The 19,805-nt window shown below is 40.3% G+C and overlaps 1 protein-coding gene across 8 annotated transcripts in view; it reads left to right on the top strand.

Moving 5' to 3' along the window:
- The window catches only part of LOC126284967 (histone-lysine N-methyltransferase 2D-like), a 322,299-nt gene that overhangs the window by 270,695 nt on the left and 31,799 nt on the right, over nucleotides 1-19,805 (top strand). For all 8 annotated transcript variants that reach the window (XM_049984245.1, XM_049984244.1, XM_049984243.1 and 5 more), the window contains one exon: nucleotides 10,305-10,435. In XM_049984245.1, coding sequence (XP_049840202.1) covers nucleotides 10,305-10,435 — 131 coding nt within the window. The remainder of the gene's footprint in view (nucleotides 1-10,304; nucleotides 10,436-19,805) is intronic.

Raw genomic sequence — 19,805 nt, 5'->3', positions numbered from 1 at the left:
TGGACACAGGCAGACAGTGTTTGTTGGTAATGAGGATCACCCTGTGGCTAAACATGCCCTGGTGCACGGCCAGCACATCTTGGCACAGTGTTACACCGTCCGGGTTATCTGGATACTTCCCACTAACACCAACCTGCCAGGCTTCAACCTCCGCTAATTTCAAGTTGCCGCCACTCATACCTCACCTGTCTTTCAACAACATCTTTGCCTCTGTACTTCTGCCTCGACTGACATCTCTGTCCAAACTCTTTGCCTTTACAAATGTGTGCTTGTGTCTGTGTATGTGCGGATGGATGTGTGTGCGTGCGCGTGTATACCTGCCCTTTTTCCCCCTTAAAGTAAGTCTTTCCACTGCCGGGATTGGAATGACTCCTTACCCTCTCCCGTAAAACCCACATCCTCTCGTCTTTCCCTCTCCTTCCCCCTTTCCTGAAGAAGCAACCGTTGGTTGCGAAAGCTTGAATTTTGTGTGTATGTTTGTTTGTGTGTCTTTCGACCTGCCAGCGCTTCTGTTTGGTGAGTCACATCATCTTTGTTTTTAGATATAACATCAAATTAAGTTCGACAATTGGATATAGTTTCACATCTTTAACGTCTGTGCTATCATCAGTTGCAAGAGAAAAGGGGGTTTTGTGTTAAGTATTTTACTACATCATTCTGGCAAAAAATTTATAACTGCAGTAGTTTTTAGTTCTTCCACAATTGTATTTTTTAGCAAACTGAGAATCAGGAAACTTTTTGATAGTGGCTGTGAACTATGATCTGCACAAGAAATTGGTAGCTCATGTTCAACAATAAATGAACTAAAAAGCATTTCAGCATTTGTGACAGTCTTCCTCACAATCTTTTATTCCAAATGATGACAATGATGCTTTTGAAGACTTAAGGCTTGGTAGGTCTACATGTACTTAGCCAGAATATGACAGCAATCATCATGTCAAGCATGTTTTATAGAAATGTCGTTGTGAAGACACTGTACAAAACACATGTTGGTCTGATTTATTTAATTTTACCAAGTATGGCCATAAGTTACTATACTGTTTTTGAAATTTCTGTCCAGTTTTACATTTTTTTTGTCTCGCTGCCCTCCACTGTACTAACACTTCGGTGTTCAACAAAATTGCTGTCTGAATTTAGTACAGTATTTTTCTCACTTTCTCTTGGGATGTGGCTTGTTATGTTTAATTTTACATTATCATTTTTGTCAGGCTTTGCTTTATGGATGCTATAAACAGTTGCTGAAGAAACTGTATTTTCGCTTCCTGTGTGTAGGTTAAGGAACCGCGCACAATACGGAATGGAGCTAGTTTGTGAAAGTGTGTGGTAGGTGTGTGTGTGTGTGTGTGTGTGTGTGTGTGTGTGTGTGTGTGTGTGTGTGTGCACGTGTGCGTGCGCGTGTGTGCGTGTGCGTGCGCGTACATGCGGTAAATGCGTGCAATTAGATGTTCAAATTTAAAAGGTTGTCAAGAAGATGCTTGAAGATAAAGCCTTAGTGCTTTAAAGTTGACTATTAAAAAAAAAAACAGTGGTGATTGGGGACTTTTTGGGCAGAATGTTTGCTTTTGCAAAAACTTCAACAATTTTTCCGAGATGTTCTTTGTTTGTTTTCTTGTTTTGGCTCAATTTAAGCGTTCAACAAATCAATGTTTTTGTTGAGAAGCAGCAGCATTTTCTCCTACATTGTACTGATTTCTTCTCTGATATAAGGTGTTTCTCGACATTATTTTTCTTTTCCCATCCAATTTGATAATTACAAAATCTAGCAGAATATTAATTTCAACCTTTTGTGGGCATTCATAGTTGTGCAACCCATACTTAACACTGTTCTATTTGAACAGTGTTTAGACAAAACCAACCTGGGCACTCAGTGTAGAAGGTGAACCAAAAATAACTCTGCTCACATGTTAGAGGGACGATTTCAGTGTGATTGAAAGACATTGACAGGTTTTGTTTTCTGATTGCTGTAGTGCGATCTATAAACTCAGCTAGGAACATAAATAATCTAGAATTTTAATCACCAGAAAGAGAGGAGGAGTGTGGTAAAACAAACCCTACCTGTCAATTGCAAGGCAGCCAACCTACACCAGTGTTCTGCATTTCTTTGTAAGCAGTTGTGAGAGTGTAATTCAACTCTGACGGATCAGGATTAGTTTCTTCACTCATTTGAAAATAAGAAACGAAATCAATGCACAACACAAAGCATTTGGTAATGGCATCCTCACAACTTTTTGCTGAAGCTTGCAGTATCGTAAACGGGGTGGGGGTGGGGGAGTTGGTGTGTGACATCTACCAGTATTTGCTGTAGCCACCTTTCAAAACCAGCACCACCTAAAACTGCCACTGTAAGTGCTCACATTATATCAACTAATGAACATTAGTTAGCAGACAAATGTACGTATTTCTTTTTTCTCAGATGCTAGATTCCACGGGCCGAGTATTATGCTGCATCACGGCATGTACCTTACAGATCATTCAACTGCCCATAGTTGGTGAGGCATTCTTACACATATTACCTTTCCATTGGGCTTCGCCAAATGATTTGTTGTTGTTGTTGTGGTCCTCCATGCTACCCTATCCTGTGCAAGCTTCTTCATCTCCCAGTACCTACTGCAACAGACATCCTTCTGAATCTGCTTAGTCTATTCATCTCTTGGTCTACCTCTACGATTTTTACCCTCCACACTGCCCTCCATTACTAAACTGGTGATCCCTTGATGACTCAGAACATGTCCTACCAACCGATCCCTTCTTCTGGTCAAGTTGTGCCACAAACTTCTCTTCTCCCCAATCCTATTCAATACTTCCTCATTAGCTACGTGATCTACCCATCTAATCTTCAGCATTCTTCTGTAGCACCACATTTCGAAAGCTTCTATTCTCTTCTTGTCCAAATTAGTTATTGTCCATGTTTCACTTCCATGCATGGCTTCGCTCCTTACAAATACTTTCAGAAACGACTTCCTGACACTTAAATCTATACTCGATGTTAACAAATTTCTCTTCTTCAGTAACACTTTCCTTGCCATTGCCAGTCTACATTTTATATCCTCTCTAGTTCGACCATCATCAGTTATTTTGCTCCCCAAATAGCAGAACTCCTTTACTACTTTAAGTGTCTCATTTCCTAATCCAATTCCCTCAGCATCACCCGACTTAATTCGACTACATTCCATTATCCTTGTTTTGCTTTTGTTGATGTTCATCTTATATCCTCCTTTCAAGACACTGTCCATTCCATTCAACTGCTCTTCCAAGTCCTTTGCTGTCTCTGACAGAATTACAGAATCTCAAAGCTCTTATTTCTCCCCCATGGATTTTAATACCTACACTGAATTTTTCTTTTGTTTCCTTTACTGCTTGCTCAATATACAGATTGAATAACATCGGAGAGAGGCTACAACCCTGTCTTACTACCTTCCCAACAACTGCTTCCCTTTCATGTCCCCCGACTCTTGTAACTGCCATCTGGTTTCTGTACAAATTGTAAATAGCATTTCGCTCCCTATATTTTACCCCTGCCACCTTTAGAATTTGAAAGAGAGTATTCCAGTCAACATTGTCAAAAGCTTTCTCTAAGTCTACAAATGCTAGAAACGTAGGTTTGCTTTTCCTTAATCTAGCTTCTAAGATAAGTCGTAGGGTCAATATTGCCTCACATGTTCCAATATTTCTACGGAATCCAAACTTATCTTCCCCGAGGTCTTCTTCAACTAGTTTTTCCATTCGTCTGTAAAGAATTCGTGTTAGTATTTTGCAGCCGTGACTTATTATACTGATAGTTCGGTAATTTTCGCATCTGTCAACACCTGCTGTCTTTGGGATTGGAATTATTATATTCTTCTTAAAGTCTGAGGAAATTTCGCCTGCCTCATACATCTTGCTCACCAGATGGTAGAGTTTTGTTAGGCCTGGCTCTCCCAAGGCTGTCAGTAGTTCTAATGGAATGTTGTCTACTCCCGGAGCTTTGTTGCGACTCAGGTCTTCCAGTACCCTGTCAAACTCTTCACGCAGTATCATATCTCCAATTTCATCTTCATCTACATCCTCTTCCACTTCCAGAATATTGTTCTCAAGTATGTCGCCCTTGTATAGACCCTCTACATACTCCTTCCACCTTTCTGCTTTCCTTTCTTTGCTTAGAACTGGGTTTCCATCTGAGCTCTTGATATTCATACAAGTGGCTCTCTATTCTCCAAAGGTCTCTTTATATTTCCTGTAGGCAGTATCTATCTTACCCCTGGTGAGAAGCCTCTACATCCTTACATTTGTCGCCATCCCTGCTTCGCAATTTTGCACTTCCTGTCGCTCTCATTTTTGAGACGTCTGTATTCCTTTTTGCGTGCTTCATTTACTGCATTTTTATATTTTCTCCTTTCATCAATTAAATTCAATATTTCTTCTGTTACCCAAGGATTTCTACTCGTCCTCGTCTTTTTACCTACTTGATCCTCTGCTGCCTTCACCACTTCATTCCTCAAAGCTACCCATTCTTCTTCTACTGTATTTCTTTCCCTCATTCCTGTCAATTGTTCCCTTATGCTCTCCCTGAATCTCTGTACAACCTCTGGTTTAGTCAGTTTATCCAGGTCCCATCTCCTTAAATTACCACCTTTTTGCAGTTTCTTCCGTTTTAATCTGCAGTTCATAACCAATAGATTGTGGTCAGCGTCCACATCTGCCTCTGGAAATGTCTTACAATTTAAAACCTGGTTGCTAAATCTCTGCCTTGCCATTATATAATCTATCTGAATCCTGTCAGTATCTCCAGGCTTCTTCCATGTATACAATCTTTTTTTATGATTCTTGAACCAGGTGTTAGCTATGATTAATTTATGCTTTCTGCAAAGTTCTACCAGACAGCTTCCTCTTTCATTTCTTACCCCCAGTCCATATTCACCTACTATGTTTCCTTCTCTCCCTTTTCCCACTGACGAATTCCAGTCACCCATGACTATTACATTTTCGTCTCCCCTCACTACCTGAATAATTTCTTTTATCTCATCATACATTTCTTCAATTTCTTCGTCATCTGCAGACCTAGTTGGCATATAAACTTATACTACTGTGGTAGGCGTGGGCTTCGTGTCTATCTTGGCCACAGTAATGCATTCACTATGCTGTTTGTAGTAGCTCAACCGCATTCCTATTTTCCTATTCATTATTAAACCTACTCCTGCTTTACCTCTATTTGTTTTTTTGTTTATAAACCTGTAGTCACCTGACCAGAAGTCTTGTTCCTCCTGCCACCGAACTTCACTAATTCCCACTACATCTAACGTTAACCTATCCATTTCCCTTTTTAAATTTTCTAACCTACCTGCCGGATTAAGGGATCTGACATTCCACACTCCGATCCGTAGAACGCCTGTTTACTTTCTCCTGATAACGACATCCCCTCGAGTAGTCCCCGCCTGTAGATCCGAATGGGGGGCTATTTTACCTCTGGAATGTTTTACCCAAGAGGACGCCATCATCATTTAACCAGTACCAGCACAGCAAGGCCATTTTGGTTAGTGTTACAAGGCCAGATCAGTCAATCATCCAGACTGCTGCCCCTGCAACTACTGAAAAGGCTGCTACCCCTCTTCAGAAACCATACGTTTCTCTGGCCTCTCAAAAGATACCCCTCCATTGTGGTTGCACCTACGGTACGGCTACCTGTAGTGTGACAGAAGTGCAACCATTCTGCAAATTGCTCCATATTTCAATACTGGGCCATCATCAAGTGCCAGCGTGCAAACCTTTTGACGAAACATCATCGATATGGGCCTTCGGAGCCGAAGGCCCAGTCATGTACCCTTGATGACTGCACATCACAAAACTCTATGCTTCGTCTGGACCCATCAACACTGACATTGGACTGTTGATGACTGGAAACATGTTGCCTGGTTGGACGAGTCTCATTTCAAATTGCATCTAGCAGATGGACATGTATGGGTATGGAGACAACCTCATGAATCCGTGGACACTGCATCTCAGCAGGGGACTGTTCAACCTGGTGGACGCTCTGTAATGGTGTAGGGACTGTGCAGTTGGATTGGTGTGGGACCCCTGATACGTCTAGATACGACTCGAACAGGTGACATGTGCGTAAGCATCCTGTCTGATCACCTGCATCCATTCATGTCCATTGCGCATTTGATGGACTTGGGAAATTCCAGCAGGATTGGTAAATGAAAACTGGCTCAACTGGGTATAATTTGCTATGAAGTAGTATCTGTTAAGCAATTACTATCCCATGAAAGCCTCTCATCTCTGTATAACTACTACATTCTACATCCTTCGGAATCTGCTTACTGCAGTCACCTCTTAGACTCCCTCTGATTTTTATCCCCTCATTTTTCCTCCAGTATTAAATTGTTGATCACTTGATGTCTCAGAATGTGTTGGATCAACCAGTCCCTTCTTCTAGTCGGGTTGTACCACAAATTTCTTTTCTCCCTAATTATATTAAGTTCCTCCTCATTAGTTATGCAACTACCCATCTAATCTTCAACATTCTTCTGCAGCACCACAGTTCAAAAGCTTCTATTCTCATATTGGCTAAACTGTTTATTGTCCATGTTTCATTTCCATACATGGCTACACTGCATACCAATACTTTCATAAAAGATTCCCTGACACTTGGATGTTAACAAATTTCTTTTCTTCAGAATGCTTTACTTGCCATTGGCAATCTACATTTCACCTTCTCTCTGCTTCAGCCATCAGCCGTTACTTTGCTGCCCCAATAGCAGACGTAATCTACTAATTTTAGCATCTCGTTTCCTAATCTGATGCCCTCAGAATTACCTGATTTAGTTAGACTACATTCTGTTATTCTTGTTATGTTTTTGTTATGTTCATCTTATATCCTCCTTTAAAAACTCTTACCATTCCGTTCAACTTCTCATCAAAGTTCTTTGCTGTTTCTGAAATACTTACAATGTCTTTCTTATCCATGGACATTAATTCCTACTCTCCAGCATCCAAACTTACCGTACCCAAGGTCGATTCCTCCCAGTTTTTCCAGTCTTCATCTCTAAAGAATTCATGTTAGTATTTTGCAACCATGGCTTATTAAACTGATAGTTTAATAATATTCACGCGTGTCAGCACCTGGTTTCCTTGGACTTTGAATTATTATGCTCTCTGGAAGTCTGAAGAAATTTAACCTGTGTCACACATCTTGTACACCAAATGGAATAGTTTTGTCAATTGGCTCTCCCAAGGCTGTATATAATTTGACTTAGGTCTTTCACTGCTCTGTTAAATCCTGCTTTCTTTGGAATTGGAATTATGTTGTTCTTGAAGTGTGAGGTATTTCACCTGTCATGTACATTGTTTATACCAACTGGAATAGTTTTGTCATGGCTGGCTCTCCCTAGGCTGTAAGTAGTTGGCTGGGTCTTTCAGTGCTCTGTCAAATTCTTTCTCGCAATATCGTATCCCTCATCTCAATTTCACCTACTTTGTCCTGCATTTCTATAATATTGCTCTTAAGTACATCTCCCTTCTATAGGCCCTGTATATACTCCTTCTTCCTTTCAGTTTCCCCTTGTTTGCTTAGGAATAGTTTTCTAAATGAGTTCTTGATATTCATACAGGGGCATCTCTTTCCTACAAAGGCAACTTTAATTTTCTTTTACGTGGTATTATCGTTCCCTTAGTGATATATGCCTATGTGTCCTACTGTCAATTTTTCTTTTTTAGATGTTTGTATTCCATTTCATTTGCTTCATTGAATACATTTTTATGCTTTCTCATTCCATTAATTAAGTTTGATACCTACTGTGTTACCCAAGAATTTCTACTACATGTTGTCTTTTCACCTATTTGATTATCTGCTGCCTTCACTATTTCATCTCTCAAATCTACCCATTCATCTTCTGCTGTGTCCCTTTCCCCTGTTCTTGTCAGTTGTGCCTAATGCTCACTCTGTAACATTCAGCCACCTCTGGTTCTTTCAGCTTATCCAAGTCCTGTCTCCTTAATTCCCCACCTTTTTGCAATTTCTTTAGTTTTAATCTACAGTTCGTAAGAAATAAATTGTGGTCAGTCCATTTCTGCTCCTGGAAATGTCTTACAATTTAAAATCTGGTTCCAAAGCCTCTGTCTTACCATTACATAATCACTCTGAAACCTGCAGGTGTCTCCAAGTCTCTTCCATATGTACACCCTAATTTCATGATTCTTAAACTAAGTGTTGGCAATGCTCTGTGCAAAATTGTACCAGTCGGCTTCCTGTTCCATTCCTTTTCTCCAGTCCATATTCAACTATAATTTTATCTTACCTTCCTGTTGAATTCCGTTCCCCCACCACAATTAAATTTTCGTCTTCCTTAACTCCCTGAACATTTTCTTTCATCTTATCAAATATATCTTCAATCTCTTCATTTACAGAATTCGTTAGTGTATAAACTTGTGCTACTGTGGTGAGTATTGGCTTTGAGTCTATTTTGGCTACAATTGTGTGTTCACCACGCTGTTCATAGAAGCTTACCCACATTCCTATTTTCTTATTTGTTATAAAATCTACTGCTGCAGTGCTCCTATTTGATTTTGTATTTATAACCCTGTATCCCATTTTCCAAAAGTCATTTCCTTTTGCCGCTGAAATGCACTGATTCCCTCTATGTCTAATTTTAGGTATGCACTTCCCCTTTTTAAATTTTCCATCCTACCTGCCTAACTAACATTCCACTCTCCGATCCATGGTGTAGCTGATCTGTAGATTTTTTACTTGTAATGATGACACCCTCCGGAGTAGTCCCTGCCGGGAGGTTGGAGAGGGAGACTATTTTGTTTCTGGAATATTTTACCCAAGAGGATGCAGTCATTATTTAACCATACAGTAAAGCTGCATACCCTTCGGAAAAATTACAGCTGTTATTTTCCCTTGCTTTCAGCTGTTCGCAGTACCAGCACAAGGGCGTTTTGGTTGATGTTACAAGTCCAGATCAGTCAATCGTCCAGACTGTTGCTCATGCAACTACTAAAAATGCTGCTGTCCCTCATAAGGAACCACATGTTTATTTCGCCTCTCAACTGACAACCTTTTGTTGTGGTTGCACCTTTGTATTGCTGAGGCACCCAAGTCTCTTCATCAATAGCAAGGTCCATGGTTCATGGGGGGTCATCTGTATTCTCATTTATCACAAAGTGTGAATTTTTCTGGTCCTTTCGTATTAGGTATTTCCATTTCTATTCCATTGCATTCATTTACGTGAAACCAGAATTCATTGTCCACGAAGTAGCCTCTTGATGGTTAATAATGTATGACAGCATGCACATTTGCCACTCATGTCAGTGTAGCGATTGAGAGGCACTGGTTTCAAAGAATTTGGAAATCTAAGTTAAACTTGAAGTAAAGATGAAATGAAAAACATTGCACTTTCCTGCAGTAGTGGCGAGGTCCATTTTTGCAACGACACCATGCAGCGCGGTACAAATGAGCCCAACAACATGCCGAATGGACCGCTAAGGATTGGCATCACGTTCTCTTCACCAATGAGTGTCGCATATGCCCTCAACCAGACGTGTTTGGAGGCAATCTGGTCAGGCTGAATGCCTTAGACACATTGTCCAGCAAGTGCAGCAAGGTGGTGGTTCCCTGCTGCTTTGGGGTGGCTGATGTGGGCCAACATATGCCGCTGGTGGTCATGGAAGGTGTCGTAACAGCTGTTTGATATGTGAACGCCATCCTCCGACTGATAGTGCAACCATATGGGCAGTATATTGTCAAGGCATTCATCTTCATGGACGACAATTCGCGTCTCCATCGTGCACATCTTGTGAATGACTTCCTTCAGGATAACAATATTCCTCGACTAGAGTGGTCAGTATGTTCTACAGACATGAACCCTATCAAACATGGCTGGGATAAATCGGAAAGGGCTGTTTAAGGACGACATGACACTCCAACCACTCTGAGGGAGCTACGCCAAATCGCCGTTGAGGAGTGGGACAATATGGACCAACAGTGCCTTGATGAACTTGTGGATAGTATGCCACAACGAATACAGGTGTGGACCAATGCAAGAGGGTGTGCTACTGGGTATTAGAGGTACCGGTGTGTATAGCAATCTGGACCACCACCTCTGAAGGTCTCGCTGTATAGTGGTACAACATGCAATATGCTGTTTTCATGAGCAATAAAAAGAGTGGAAATGATGTTTATCTTGGTCTCTCTTCCAATTTTCTGTATAGGTTCCGGAACCTTCGGATGCAAAACTTTTTATGATGTATGTACATTGCTGCTACATTTAGGTTATAATGTTGTTAATGTATTTTGTCTCTCAGCTATTTTTTCTCATTTGTTACAGGATGCTTCTTCTAAGCCAGCAGCAACGGTGAAACATGCTCTTTTTGCTGATTCCTCTGTTGATTCTTTTTACCCTAGTAAGAAATCAGACAGTAAAAACTCTGCAAAAGCAACAAGAGAGCCTATAAAACAGTAAGTTTTTATCTCTTATATACGTACAATACCTATATATGCAATTTAACAACAAAAGCAATCCGTTATTGACAAAATTGTTTAATTGGACACATAAAAAATTTACTCACCAAGCACCAACTGAGCAGACAATAAGACAGTTGTAATTGGCAAGCTTTCGGAGTCAATGGCTCCTTTCTTGAGACAGAAGGGTTGAAGGGGAAGGAAGAGGGGTGAAGGAAAAGGAGTGGAGAGGTCTAGGAAAAGGGGTAGATTTTGGGAAAGTCACCCAGAACTGCGGGTCAGGAGAGACTTATTGTATGGGATGAGGAGGGAAGGCTGATTTTTGCAGACTGCATAGGACAAGATTTGAAAATGTGAGAGCTTACAGGTGGAATAAAGGATAATATGTAGATAGAGATTACTGCGTAAACATCATGCATGAGTTAGTAGAGTTAAAAAGAAGTAGTGCATTGTACGTAACAGAAGTGGGAAGGGAGCACAGAAAAATTGGCGGAAAAGACAATGAATGATGTAGAAAACTAAAACGGAGTGAAGCAAAGAGTAGTTACAATGAAGAAATGCTGAGACGGAAGAAAGTAACGTAAATTAAGGCCATGCGGGTGGTGAGAACCAAGGACATGTTGTAGTACTAGTGCCCACTAGCGAAGTTCTGAGAATCTGATATCTAGGAGGAGAATCTTTATGGCACATGTGGTTAAACAGGCACTGAGGTCACGACTGTCGTGTTGAAGAGCATGCTTTGCAACAGGATATTGTGAGTTGCCAGTATACATCCTCTGCCTATGCCCATTTATTCTAATTGATAGTTTGGTGGTAGTCATTCCAATGTAGAAGCCCAAACAGTGTTTACATAACATCTGATATGATGTTTGTCGTCTCGTAGGTGGCTCTCCTTTTGATAGTATGTTTTTCCAGTTACAGGACTGTTATAGGTGGTGGTACGGGGGTGCATAGGCCCTGAAATGAAATCCATTCTGTCTGAAATTTTGCCTGCCACATCTAGAATAGCTTTCCGTTGCCCTCCCAATCTCCGCAATATTCTTGTCAGACCTTACGCTCCTTCTCCACCCTTCTTCCTACCCAGTGGCTACTAACTCTTAAGACGGTCCCTGCTGGAAGACTTACCCTATGAACCCTCCTACCACCACCTATAACAGTCTTGTAAGTGGCAAAACATAAACTATGAAAGGGAGATCCACCTGTGAAATGACACATCATATACAGCTGTTATATGTAAACACTGTTCGGCCTTCTGCATTAGCATGACTACCACCAAATTATCAATTAGAATGAATGGGTATAGGCAGAGGGTGTATACTGGTAACTCACAATATCCTGTTGCAGAGCATGCTCTACAAGATAACATTCGTGCCCCTCAGCACCTACTTCACCACAAGTGTCATCTGTATTCTTCTCCCAGACACCAGCTTCTCAGAACTCAGAAGGTAGAAACCATTCACTCCATTTTAGTTTTCTACAACTTTCATTGTCTTTCCTGTCTATTTTTCACTGCTCCCCTCCCACCTCTGTTACATAAATAAATTTAGCTTTTCACTCTTATTAACTCATGCATGGTGTTTAAGCAGTAATCCCTGTCTTCCACCTTTAAGCTCTCAAGTTTTCAAATCTCTGTCTGATGTGGTTGCCAACAATCAGTCCTTCCTTCTTATTCATTATGCTAAGTTCCTCCTGACCCACAGTTCTGAGTGACTTGACCGAAATCTATCCCTTTTCCTAGACCTCTCCAGTCCTTTTCCTTCACCTCTCTTCCTTTCCCCTTAAGCTCTTCTGCCTGAAAAAGGAGCCATTGGCTCCGAAAACTTGACAATTACAGTTGTCTTTTGTGTGTTCTGCCACCTCTACATGCACTTTGATGTATCATTTCCAGAGGTGTCTTCTTAAATTGATTATGGTAGTAGACAGTGTCAACTACTTCTCTTGATTGTCATAACAGTTTTAAAAAAAATAAAGTACTGCCTGGTTTATAACTAGAATTGTCCAACAACAACATTGTTGTACTATTGTGTATTCATTGTGATGATTCAGTTTACCATACTGTGCTTAATATTTCTAAGGTCAGTCTTTTTTTCCCCTGTTGTGTTGTGGCGTGACATATAACAAATAGTGAAAAGTCCCAAAGAAATTCATAAATTACAAGGATTGCTGAGAAAGTAATGCACTATGTTTTTTTTCAACAATTATTTATTGAACACAGTGAAATGTACAAACAAGAAAGAATTATGTTTCTTCTATAATCTCTATCTTTCCACTAATTTCCTTCCCATTCTATGGTCTTTCTCCAGTGAGGCACAACGGTGTGTATGCCATGTGGGTATCACTCCTTGTTCTGGTCTTCAAGCCATTTCTTTATTGCACATATCACTTCTTCATCATTCTTGAGGTGTTCTTCATGAATGGCATCCTTTAATGACCCAAGCAAGTGAAAGTCTGAGGGAGTTAGGTCAGTGTTGATGTCGAACTCTGTTTAGTGATATTTTGAACTTGTGTTAGATCAATCAATCACCTGGGTTGTTCTGGAGCCGAAGTCACTGGAAGCACCTCTTGAGTTTCGTTTATGTGTTCACTGGTTTTTGGCACCGTGAATGAACTTATCAACAATCTGCATATTGTCAGGTGTGACAGCCATGGATTTCCTCCCTGAGCACTGCAAATCTCAGAGTTCAGGCGAATTGCCTCTTTGCCCAGTGATTGACTGTACTTCTGTTAATTTCAACTGCACACAAATGTTTGTGAGAGTTCCCAACAGTTTATTTCTCCACACTGAGAAATGTAGTGATGACACGCTGCTTGTAACACATGTCACGTACAGTTGTCATTTTGAAACTCTGCTGTGGCTATGCTATCTCTTGGAGGAAACATAAAATTTATGTGGGCCTTCCGGAAACTTCAAATAATGTATATCTCGTTTCGCATTCGAGCTGATGTTGATGGCTTAGAAAAAAAAATGTGGTTCGTTATTTTCTGGGCATATATAAATATCTCTAGCAGTGTACCAAGGTCAGTACTAAGACACAAAATTTTCATGTATGAACAAGGAAATGGAAACTGATAGGCCACATATCCATGTCAGATTACTACACACCATGTTTCTGAGGCTGATTCGACGGCTAAGGGAATCAAGGAAAATGGTACCACAATGTTACAATCAACTACGACAATAAACTGTAAGGATCCAGAAGTTAGATGAAGCATTGTTTGCTCTCAGTAATTAGGAGCCTTCAAACAGCATTTCAGTAATTGCCTGTGAAATGTGTGTTGCACATGCAGGAAGTGATATCCAAACATCAGCTCCACTCTCACCATTCACAGACAGTGGAAGCTATATCAGACCACACTTGATTTCTTCTTGTGATGTCATGTAAATGCCATAATGTTCTAGACTCTGCCAGAGATGAAGCAGAACACTAAACTAGAATTCTCACTGCCTGCAAGATTGTTCTTATAGGCACTGTAGAACTTTGTTCTAAAGTGTCATGGCTTCATAGAAATTGTGGGTGTTGCTTTGAACAGTTATTTTTACAGAAGCATCTTAAGTCAATGGTTTCGCCTTAACAACATTTTTTAGTGCAGTCTTGTGCACAGTGTCAATGCATAATAGGTATTTAATTGCCTTCGGGATTCATACAAACGGAAGAAGGGGGAAGTCACGTCAACAATCTGTCTCACCATCTACATGTACACTCTGTAAATAACTGTGAAGTGCATGACAGAGGGTATGATCCATTGTACCAGTTATTACAGTTTCTACCTGTTCCATTCACATATGGATCATGCATTAGAGGTTGCAGTCTGTTCCTAGAGTCGTCATATTCTTAGAGTACATCAACAATAGGCCTCCAGTGAGAATGAAAAGACTATGAAAAGTTCAGATTGGAATTTCAACAATCATGAAAAGGATAGATTGCTACTCACCTTAAAGATGATAGAGACAGGCACAATAAAAAGACTGTTACACAATAAGTTTCAGCCAAAGCCTTCTCCAGGGGAGAGAGAGAGAGAGAGAGAGAGAGAGAGAGAGAGAGAGAGAGAAGCGCGCGCGCGCGCGCGCACACACACACACACACACACACACACACACACACACACACGCACCTCATGCAGTCATACCATTATTTATGACTATTTTAGCTGGACTGCAACTGTTTACATTAAATGAAAGCAGCACTTGAGAGTGTGGCATGCAAGGGTTAGGTACAGCAGAGTATGGGTGTTCAGAAATTTATGAACCTCTTCTTTCACCTCATCGTCGGAGCTGAATCATTGGGACTACAATTAATGCTGACAGGTACTGAGAGACTCTGAAAAAACTCAAAGGGCAATTCAGAACCGGAGAAGAGGAATGTTGAATGAGGGTATATACATTCTCCATGACAATGCTTGCCCACACATCGCTCAGCAAACAGTTGCACTCCTGCAACAGTATCAGTGGAACATAATCACCCACTCACATTATAGTCCTGACTTGGCACCCAGTGACTATCACCTGTTCCCTAGGTTAAAAGGACATTTGGCTGGAAAGTGATTCAACTCCACCGACGAGGTGAACAGCATGGCGGCAAGCTGGTATGATATGAGTGTACAAAAACTGCCACACCGTCTACAAAAATGCATCGAAAGATATGGTGATTCTGTCAAAAAATAGCGAAATATTCAAACTGTAAACTGATGTAAACCATTAAAGAAATAAACGGGTCTGTGTACTTATAAAAAAAAATAGGAGATCTTACTTTTGGGATTACCCTTGTAGAGTCCAGATCTCATAGAATATCGTCCTGCATTATTTCATCCACCACAACATTGTCACCAACATCCTCACTTTCAGAAATTCTTGCATTTTTCCAGCAGTTCACAATCACTTTCAGGAACTAGCAATCATGTCACAAGCCTGCTTCACATTGAAATTGTAGGGATTGCTCACCTTTCTTTCACTGTTTACGATAATGTATTGAACTAAATGTGAACAGTATTTTGTGTTAAAGTTCTTAAGTACCTCCATATTCAGTGGCTGAAGAATTAAAGTAGAGTTGGGGGGAAGTAGCATATGTCAACATTCTTCAATGCTGGCATGTTGTTACGCACACAACAATTATCCATCACTAATGCAATTTTTTTATTCTTCATTGACATCTCTTTATCAAGCGAAAGTACACTCTCTCTAAAAAGAGTGGATGTCATACATCTTTTCGATTTGCCTTGCAATTGACTGCGACAAAATAAATTACATTTACATTATGACTGTAGCAAAACATTACAGCTGAAGCTATACTGTACTGATTTAAATTATAAATTAAAGGGAGGTAAAAGAAAATGTATGTACCCTCTTACCTGGTAAGTTTCTTATATTTTTGAAGCACCGTGGGTTTGCTGATTGTCCGATCACGAGTGGTGTTAGTTTGTGTTTCCTATGTGTCCCTGGCGTGTTGGTGCAGAGAACAGTTAGGCGTACTTTAGACTGCTTCCCTCCTTTACATTTTTCTCGTCTAAAGGCTTTAGTCTTCTCTGGAATCAATTGATAAAGCAATCCCATCTCATCTGTGTTGTACAAGTTTTAAGGACTGTATTTTTCTGACAGTTTACACATAGTGTTTTACCTCCAAAATTCTGCATTATCTAAAGGTGGTGACTTTTCTTCTCCTGAAATCTCTCTAAAAATGATCCCATGCCTGTTCTTAAGTCTTTGCAATCATCTGTTACTTGCCTTAAAATTATTATTTTTCTTGAAGGGCTAAATTTGCCACTTACAAATTTTCTTTTATTTCCTTTCCTTTTTTAAGGAATGTAGCTAATGTTGAATGTGCAAGTCCATGCTTCCTCGCCACGTCTACTACTTTCATTCCAATATAAATGTCTTTCAAAACCTCAATTTTTGTCTCCAACCTTATTTGTTTCTGAGCTCCACTCATTGTCCAAATATTAGCGAAGTCGAAAGTGTTTACATCAACTAAAAACATTGACAGATTGCAAAAATCATGGAGCTAAGCTATAGATGAGCTCAACAAAACACTTTTGTATGCTACTGAAGCTAGACAGTGTACAAACTAACCACTCTTTCAAACAAAGGAGCTTTTTGGTGTTTGGTGCTCAGCACAGCTCGTCCACGGCTGTAAGCTTCTCTTTACTGCTAGAATAAAGACAGTTCTGTAGTGTGTAGTGAAGCTACTTGAAATGAAATGAAAGTCTAGTAGTTAATAAACAATACCTACTGCTATAGTGAGCTACTTAGAAATAGAAAATAGTAAATTCCTCTAAATTTTGTCTTTGTTATAAAGGGGGTGTTGCTAAATTTACTTCATCGTAATAATGAGGGGTAATTAACATACTACATATATTAAATCAGTTGGTCCCATATAAAATTATAATTTATCAGTCTGCTGGTAATTATTATACAAAGGTTTGATTGTACTACATTCAGTACCATATTTACTCAAATCTAAGCCGCACCTGAAAAATTGGACTCAAAAAATTCCCGAATCTAAGTCACACCTGAAATTTGAGACTCAAAATTCAAGGGGAGAGAAAAGTTTTAGGCCGTATCTCCAAATCTAAATAAAGTTGGTCCATTGTAATATGAGACACAATTTAGGTCGAATGAATGACGATACAGCTACAGTAGTTTGGTTCGAGTTGTAAGCTTAGCAGTTAAGCTTTACCAGGTAGCCATTGCTATGTGTCCGGCACTCCGTCCGTATTTATATGCTGCGGATGATAGAAAATGTTCTAAACCAGAGTTTAGCAAAAAATTTTCTCCGTTTGAAAATCTTTGCAGACGCCTCTTTAGTACATTACATTCTGCTCAGAAATTAGTCATCTTAGATTTAAAACTCTAGTAAATTTCCGTGCTTCATTTCTGACTGTATCACTATTAGGCATAAGAATAATACAAATATAAACGTGACATGATATGTATATTCTTCCGCGTTTGCTGTTGTCTCACTCTAGTTTCGTAGTTTATTAGACAGACAGGATTTAAATGAGATAGCAGCAAACACAAAAGAATGCATGGCAAAATGTTTATATTCGTATTATTATTATGGTGAAGAGGATACCGCATGTGATTCACAATTCATAAAAGTTCCTATTGGTAACCATATTTTCTCACAGGTAGGAAAAAATTCAGTTGGCCATATTGACAAACATCCCAGTGAAATGGTGCTACATTCGAAGATGAACAATGCGGAATTTGTATTTACTTCGTTGGATAATGTATGAAAATGAAAATGCAGTGGTCGAAACTCAGGGCGGAGAAAAAAGTTGTCTTCCATCTTTTTTATTTATTTATTTACTGACGCGGAGGTTTTGGCGCCAGTATTTATCTTTGTGCATGCAATGCATGCCTGCGTAGTGCTACATAATACATATATTCGACAGCAGAAGTTAGTTGTGGCGGCACCTAACGACGTTTTTCAGAACTTCCGCTTACTTTGCACTCGATTCTAAGCCGCAGGTGGTCTTTTGGATTGCAAAAACTGGAAATAAAAAGTGTGGCTTAGATTCGAGTAAATACGGTAATACTGTTTTACACTGAGGGTGGTATTTTTAGTTTAGAGTCCACTTACACGAACACTCTTAATGCAACATTTTGGGTTTGTATAGTGAGTAATTACACATATTTTGTATAAATCTTGAAGGAAATTAAATCCTTTACAACAACGTTTGTTGTGCATTGTGCATAAAATAGCGTTGAAAAGCTTGTAAGGCAAAACCCCAGACATCTCACTTTTTGTGATTTATAGATATGTTTGCAGAATTTCGCAGCTAGTAGGTTTTTAGAATTTTCCAACATGCCCTATATGAAATTTGTGAGAAATGTAACGTTCTTAAAAATTGACAGGGGCATGTTTTTGTGTAAAATGCACCAGAAGAAAGTTACTGAGGAAAAACTGAAAAAAGTGCCATTCTAATCAGTTTTTTCAAGATGACAGATAAGATCTAAAACCTGCTTTTTTATTGGGGGGAGGGGGGAATCAAAAGCAACATACCTGAAAATCAGAATTACTCTATTTTTTGCACCCTAATCCCTTTTTCAAGCTACCTGTGCAGACAGAACTTCTGATTCACTCAGTTTATTGCTTCCTCCCACATACACCTCATTAAAAGAACATGAAGGTAAAAATCAGTGTGTCTCAAGTTTACTTGGAGGCTCACCCTATGGTCACTCATTTGTCACTGGAATAAGAATTGTGGTAAATGATAGTAGTATACGAGCTACCCTCTGCCAAGTACTACAAGATGGCTTGTGAGGTGTATAGGTAGATGCACGTTTACTTAATGCCAATATTACAATACCAGAGAAGGAAAGTTGCTACTCACCATATAACGGAGATGCTGAGTCGCAATAGACCCAACAAAAAGATTCACACAATTATAGCTTTCAGCCATTATGGCCTTTGTCATTAGTAGACACACGCACACACAAACGCAACTTGCACACACGTCTGCAGTCTCAGAGAACTGAAAACACACTTCAAGCAGCAGCAGCAGCAGCAGCAGCACCAGTGGATGATGGGAGTGGCAACTAGGTGGGGGAAAAGAGGAGGCTGGGGCGGGGAAGAGGAGGGATAGTATGGTGGGAGTGGTGAACAGTGTAGTGTTGCAGTTCAGACGGTGGGAAGGAGAGAAGGAACGGAGGGGAAAGGGGGTAAGTAGCGGAAAGGAGAAAAATAAAAAGAAATTAAAAAATTGGTTATGAAGGTGAAATGACTGCTGTGTATTGCTGGAATGGGAACAGAGGGGGGACTGGATGGATGAGGACGGTGACTAACCAAGGTTGAGGCCAGGAGTGTTACGGGAACGTAGGTTGTACTGCAGGGAAAGTTCTCACTTGCGCAATTCAGAAAAGCTGGTGTTGGTGGGAAGGATCCATATGGCACAGGCTCTGAAGCAGTGATTGAGATGAGGGATATCATGTTTGGCAGTGTGTTCAGCAACAGGGTGGTCCACTTCTTTCTTGACCACAGTTCGTCGGGAGGCATTCATGTGGACAGACAGCTTGTTGGTTATCATGCCTGCATAGAATGCAGCACAGTGGCTGCAGGCCAGTGGGCAGGACATTTCTCATTCCAGGGCACGACGAGAGGTAATCGAAACCCTGCTGGAGAATGTAACTCAGTTGCTCCAGTCTCGAATGGTACCGAGTTAGGAAGGGAATGCTCCTCTGTGGCTGGACTGTGGGACTTTGGGAGGTGGTGGGAGCCTGGAAACATAAGGCACTGGAGACTTTTTTTAAAACTACGATGGGAGGATAGTTACAGTCAGTGAAGGCTTCAGTGAGACCCTCGGTATATTTGAGAGGGACTGCTTGTCACTGCAGATGCGACAACCATGAGTGGCTAGGCTGTACAGAAGG

The sequence above is a fragment of the Schistocerca gregaria genome, chromosome 8 (genome assembly GCF_023897955.1).
Source record: "Schistocerca gregaria isolate iqSchGreg1 chromosome 8, iqSchGreg1.2, whole genome shotgun sequence".
Lineage (NCBI taxonomy): Eukaryota > Metazoa > Arthropoda > Insecta > Orthoptera > Acrididae > Schistocerca > Schistocerca gregaria.
The sequence above is the reverse complement of the archived record's forward strand: the minus strand, read 5'-3'. Positions and strand labels throughout refer to the sequence as shown.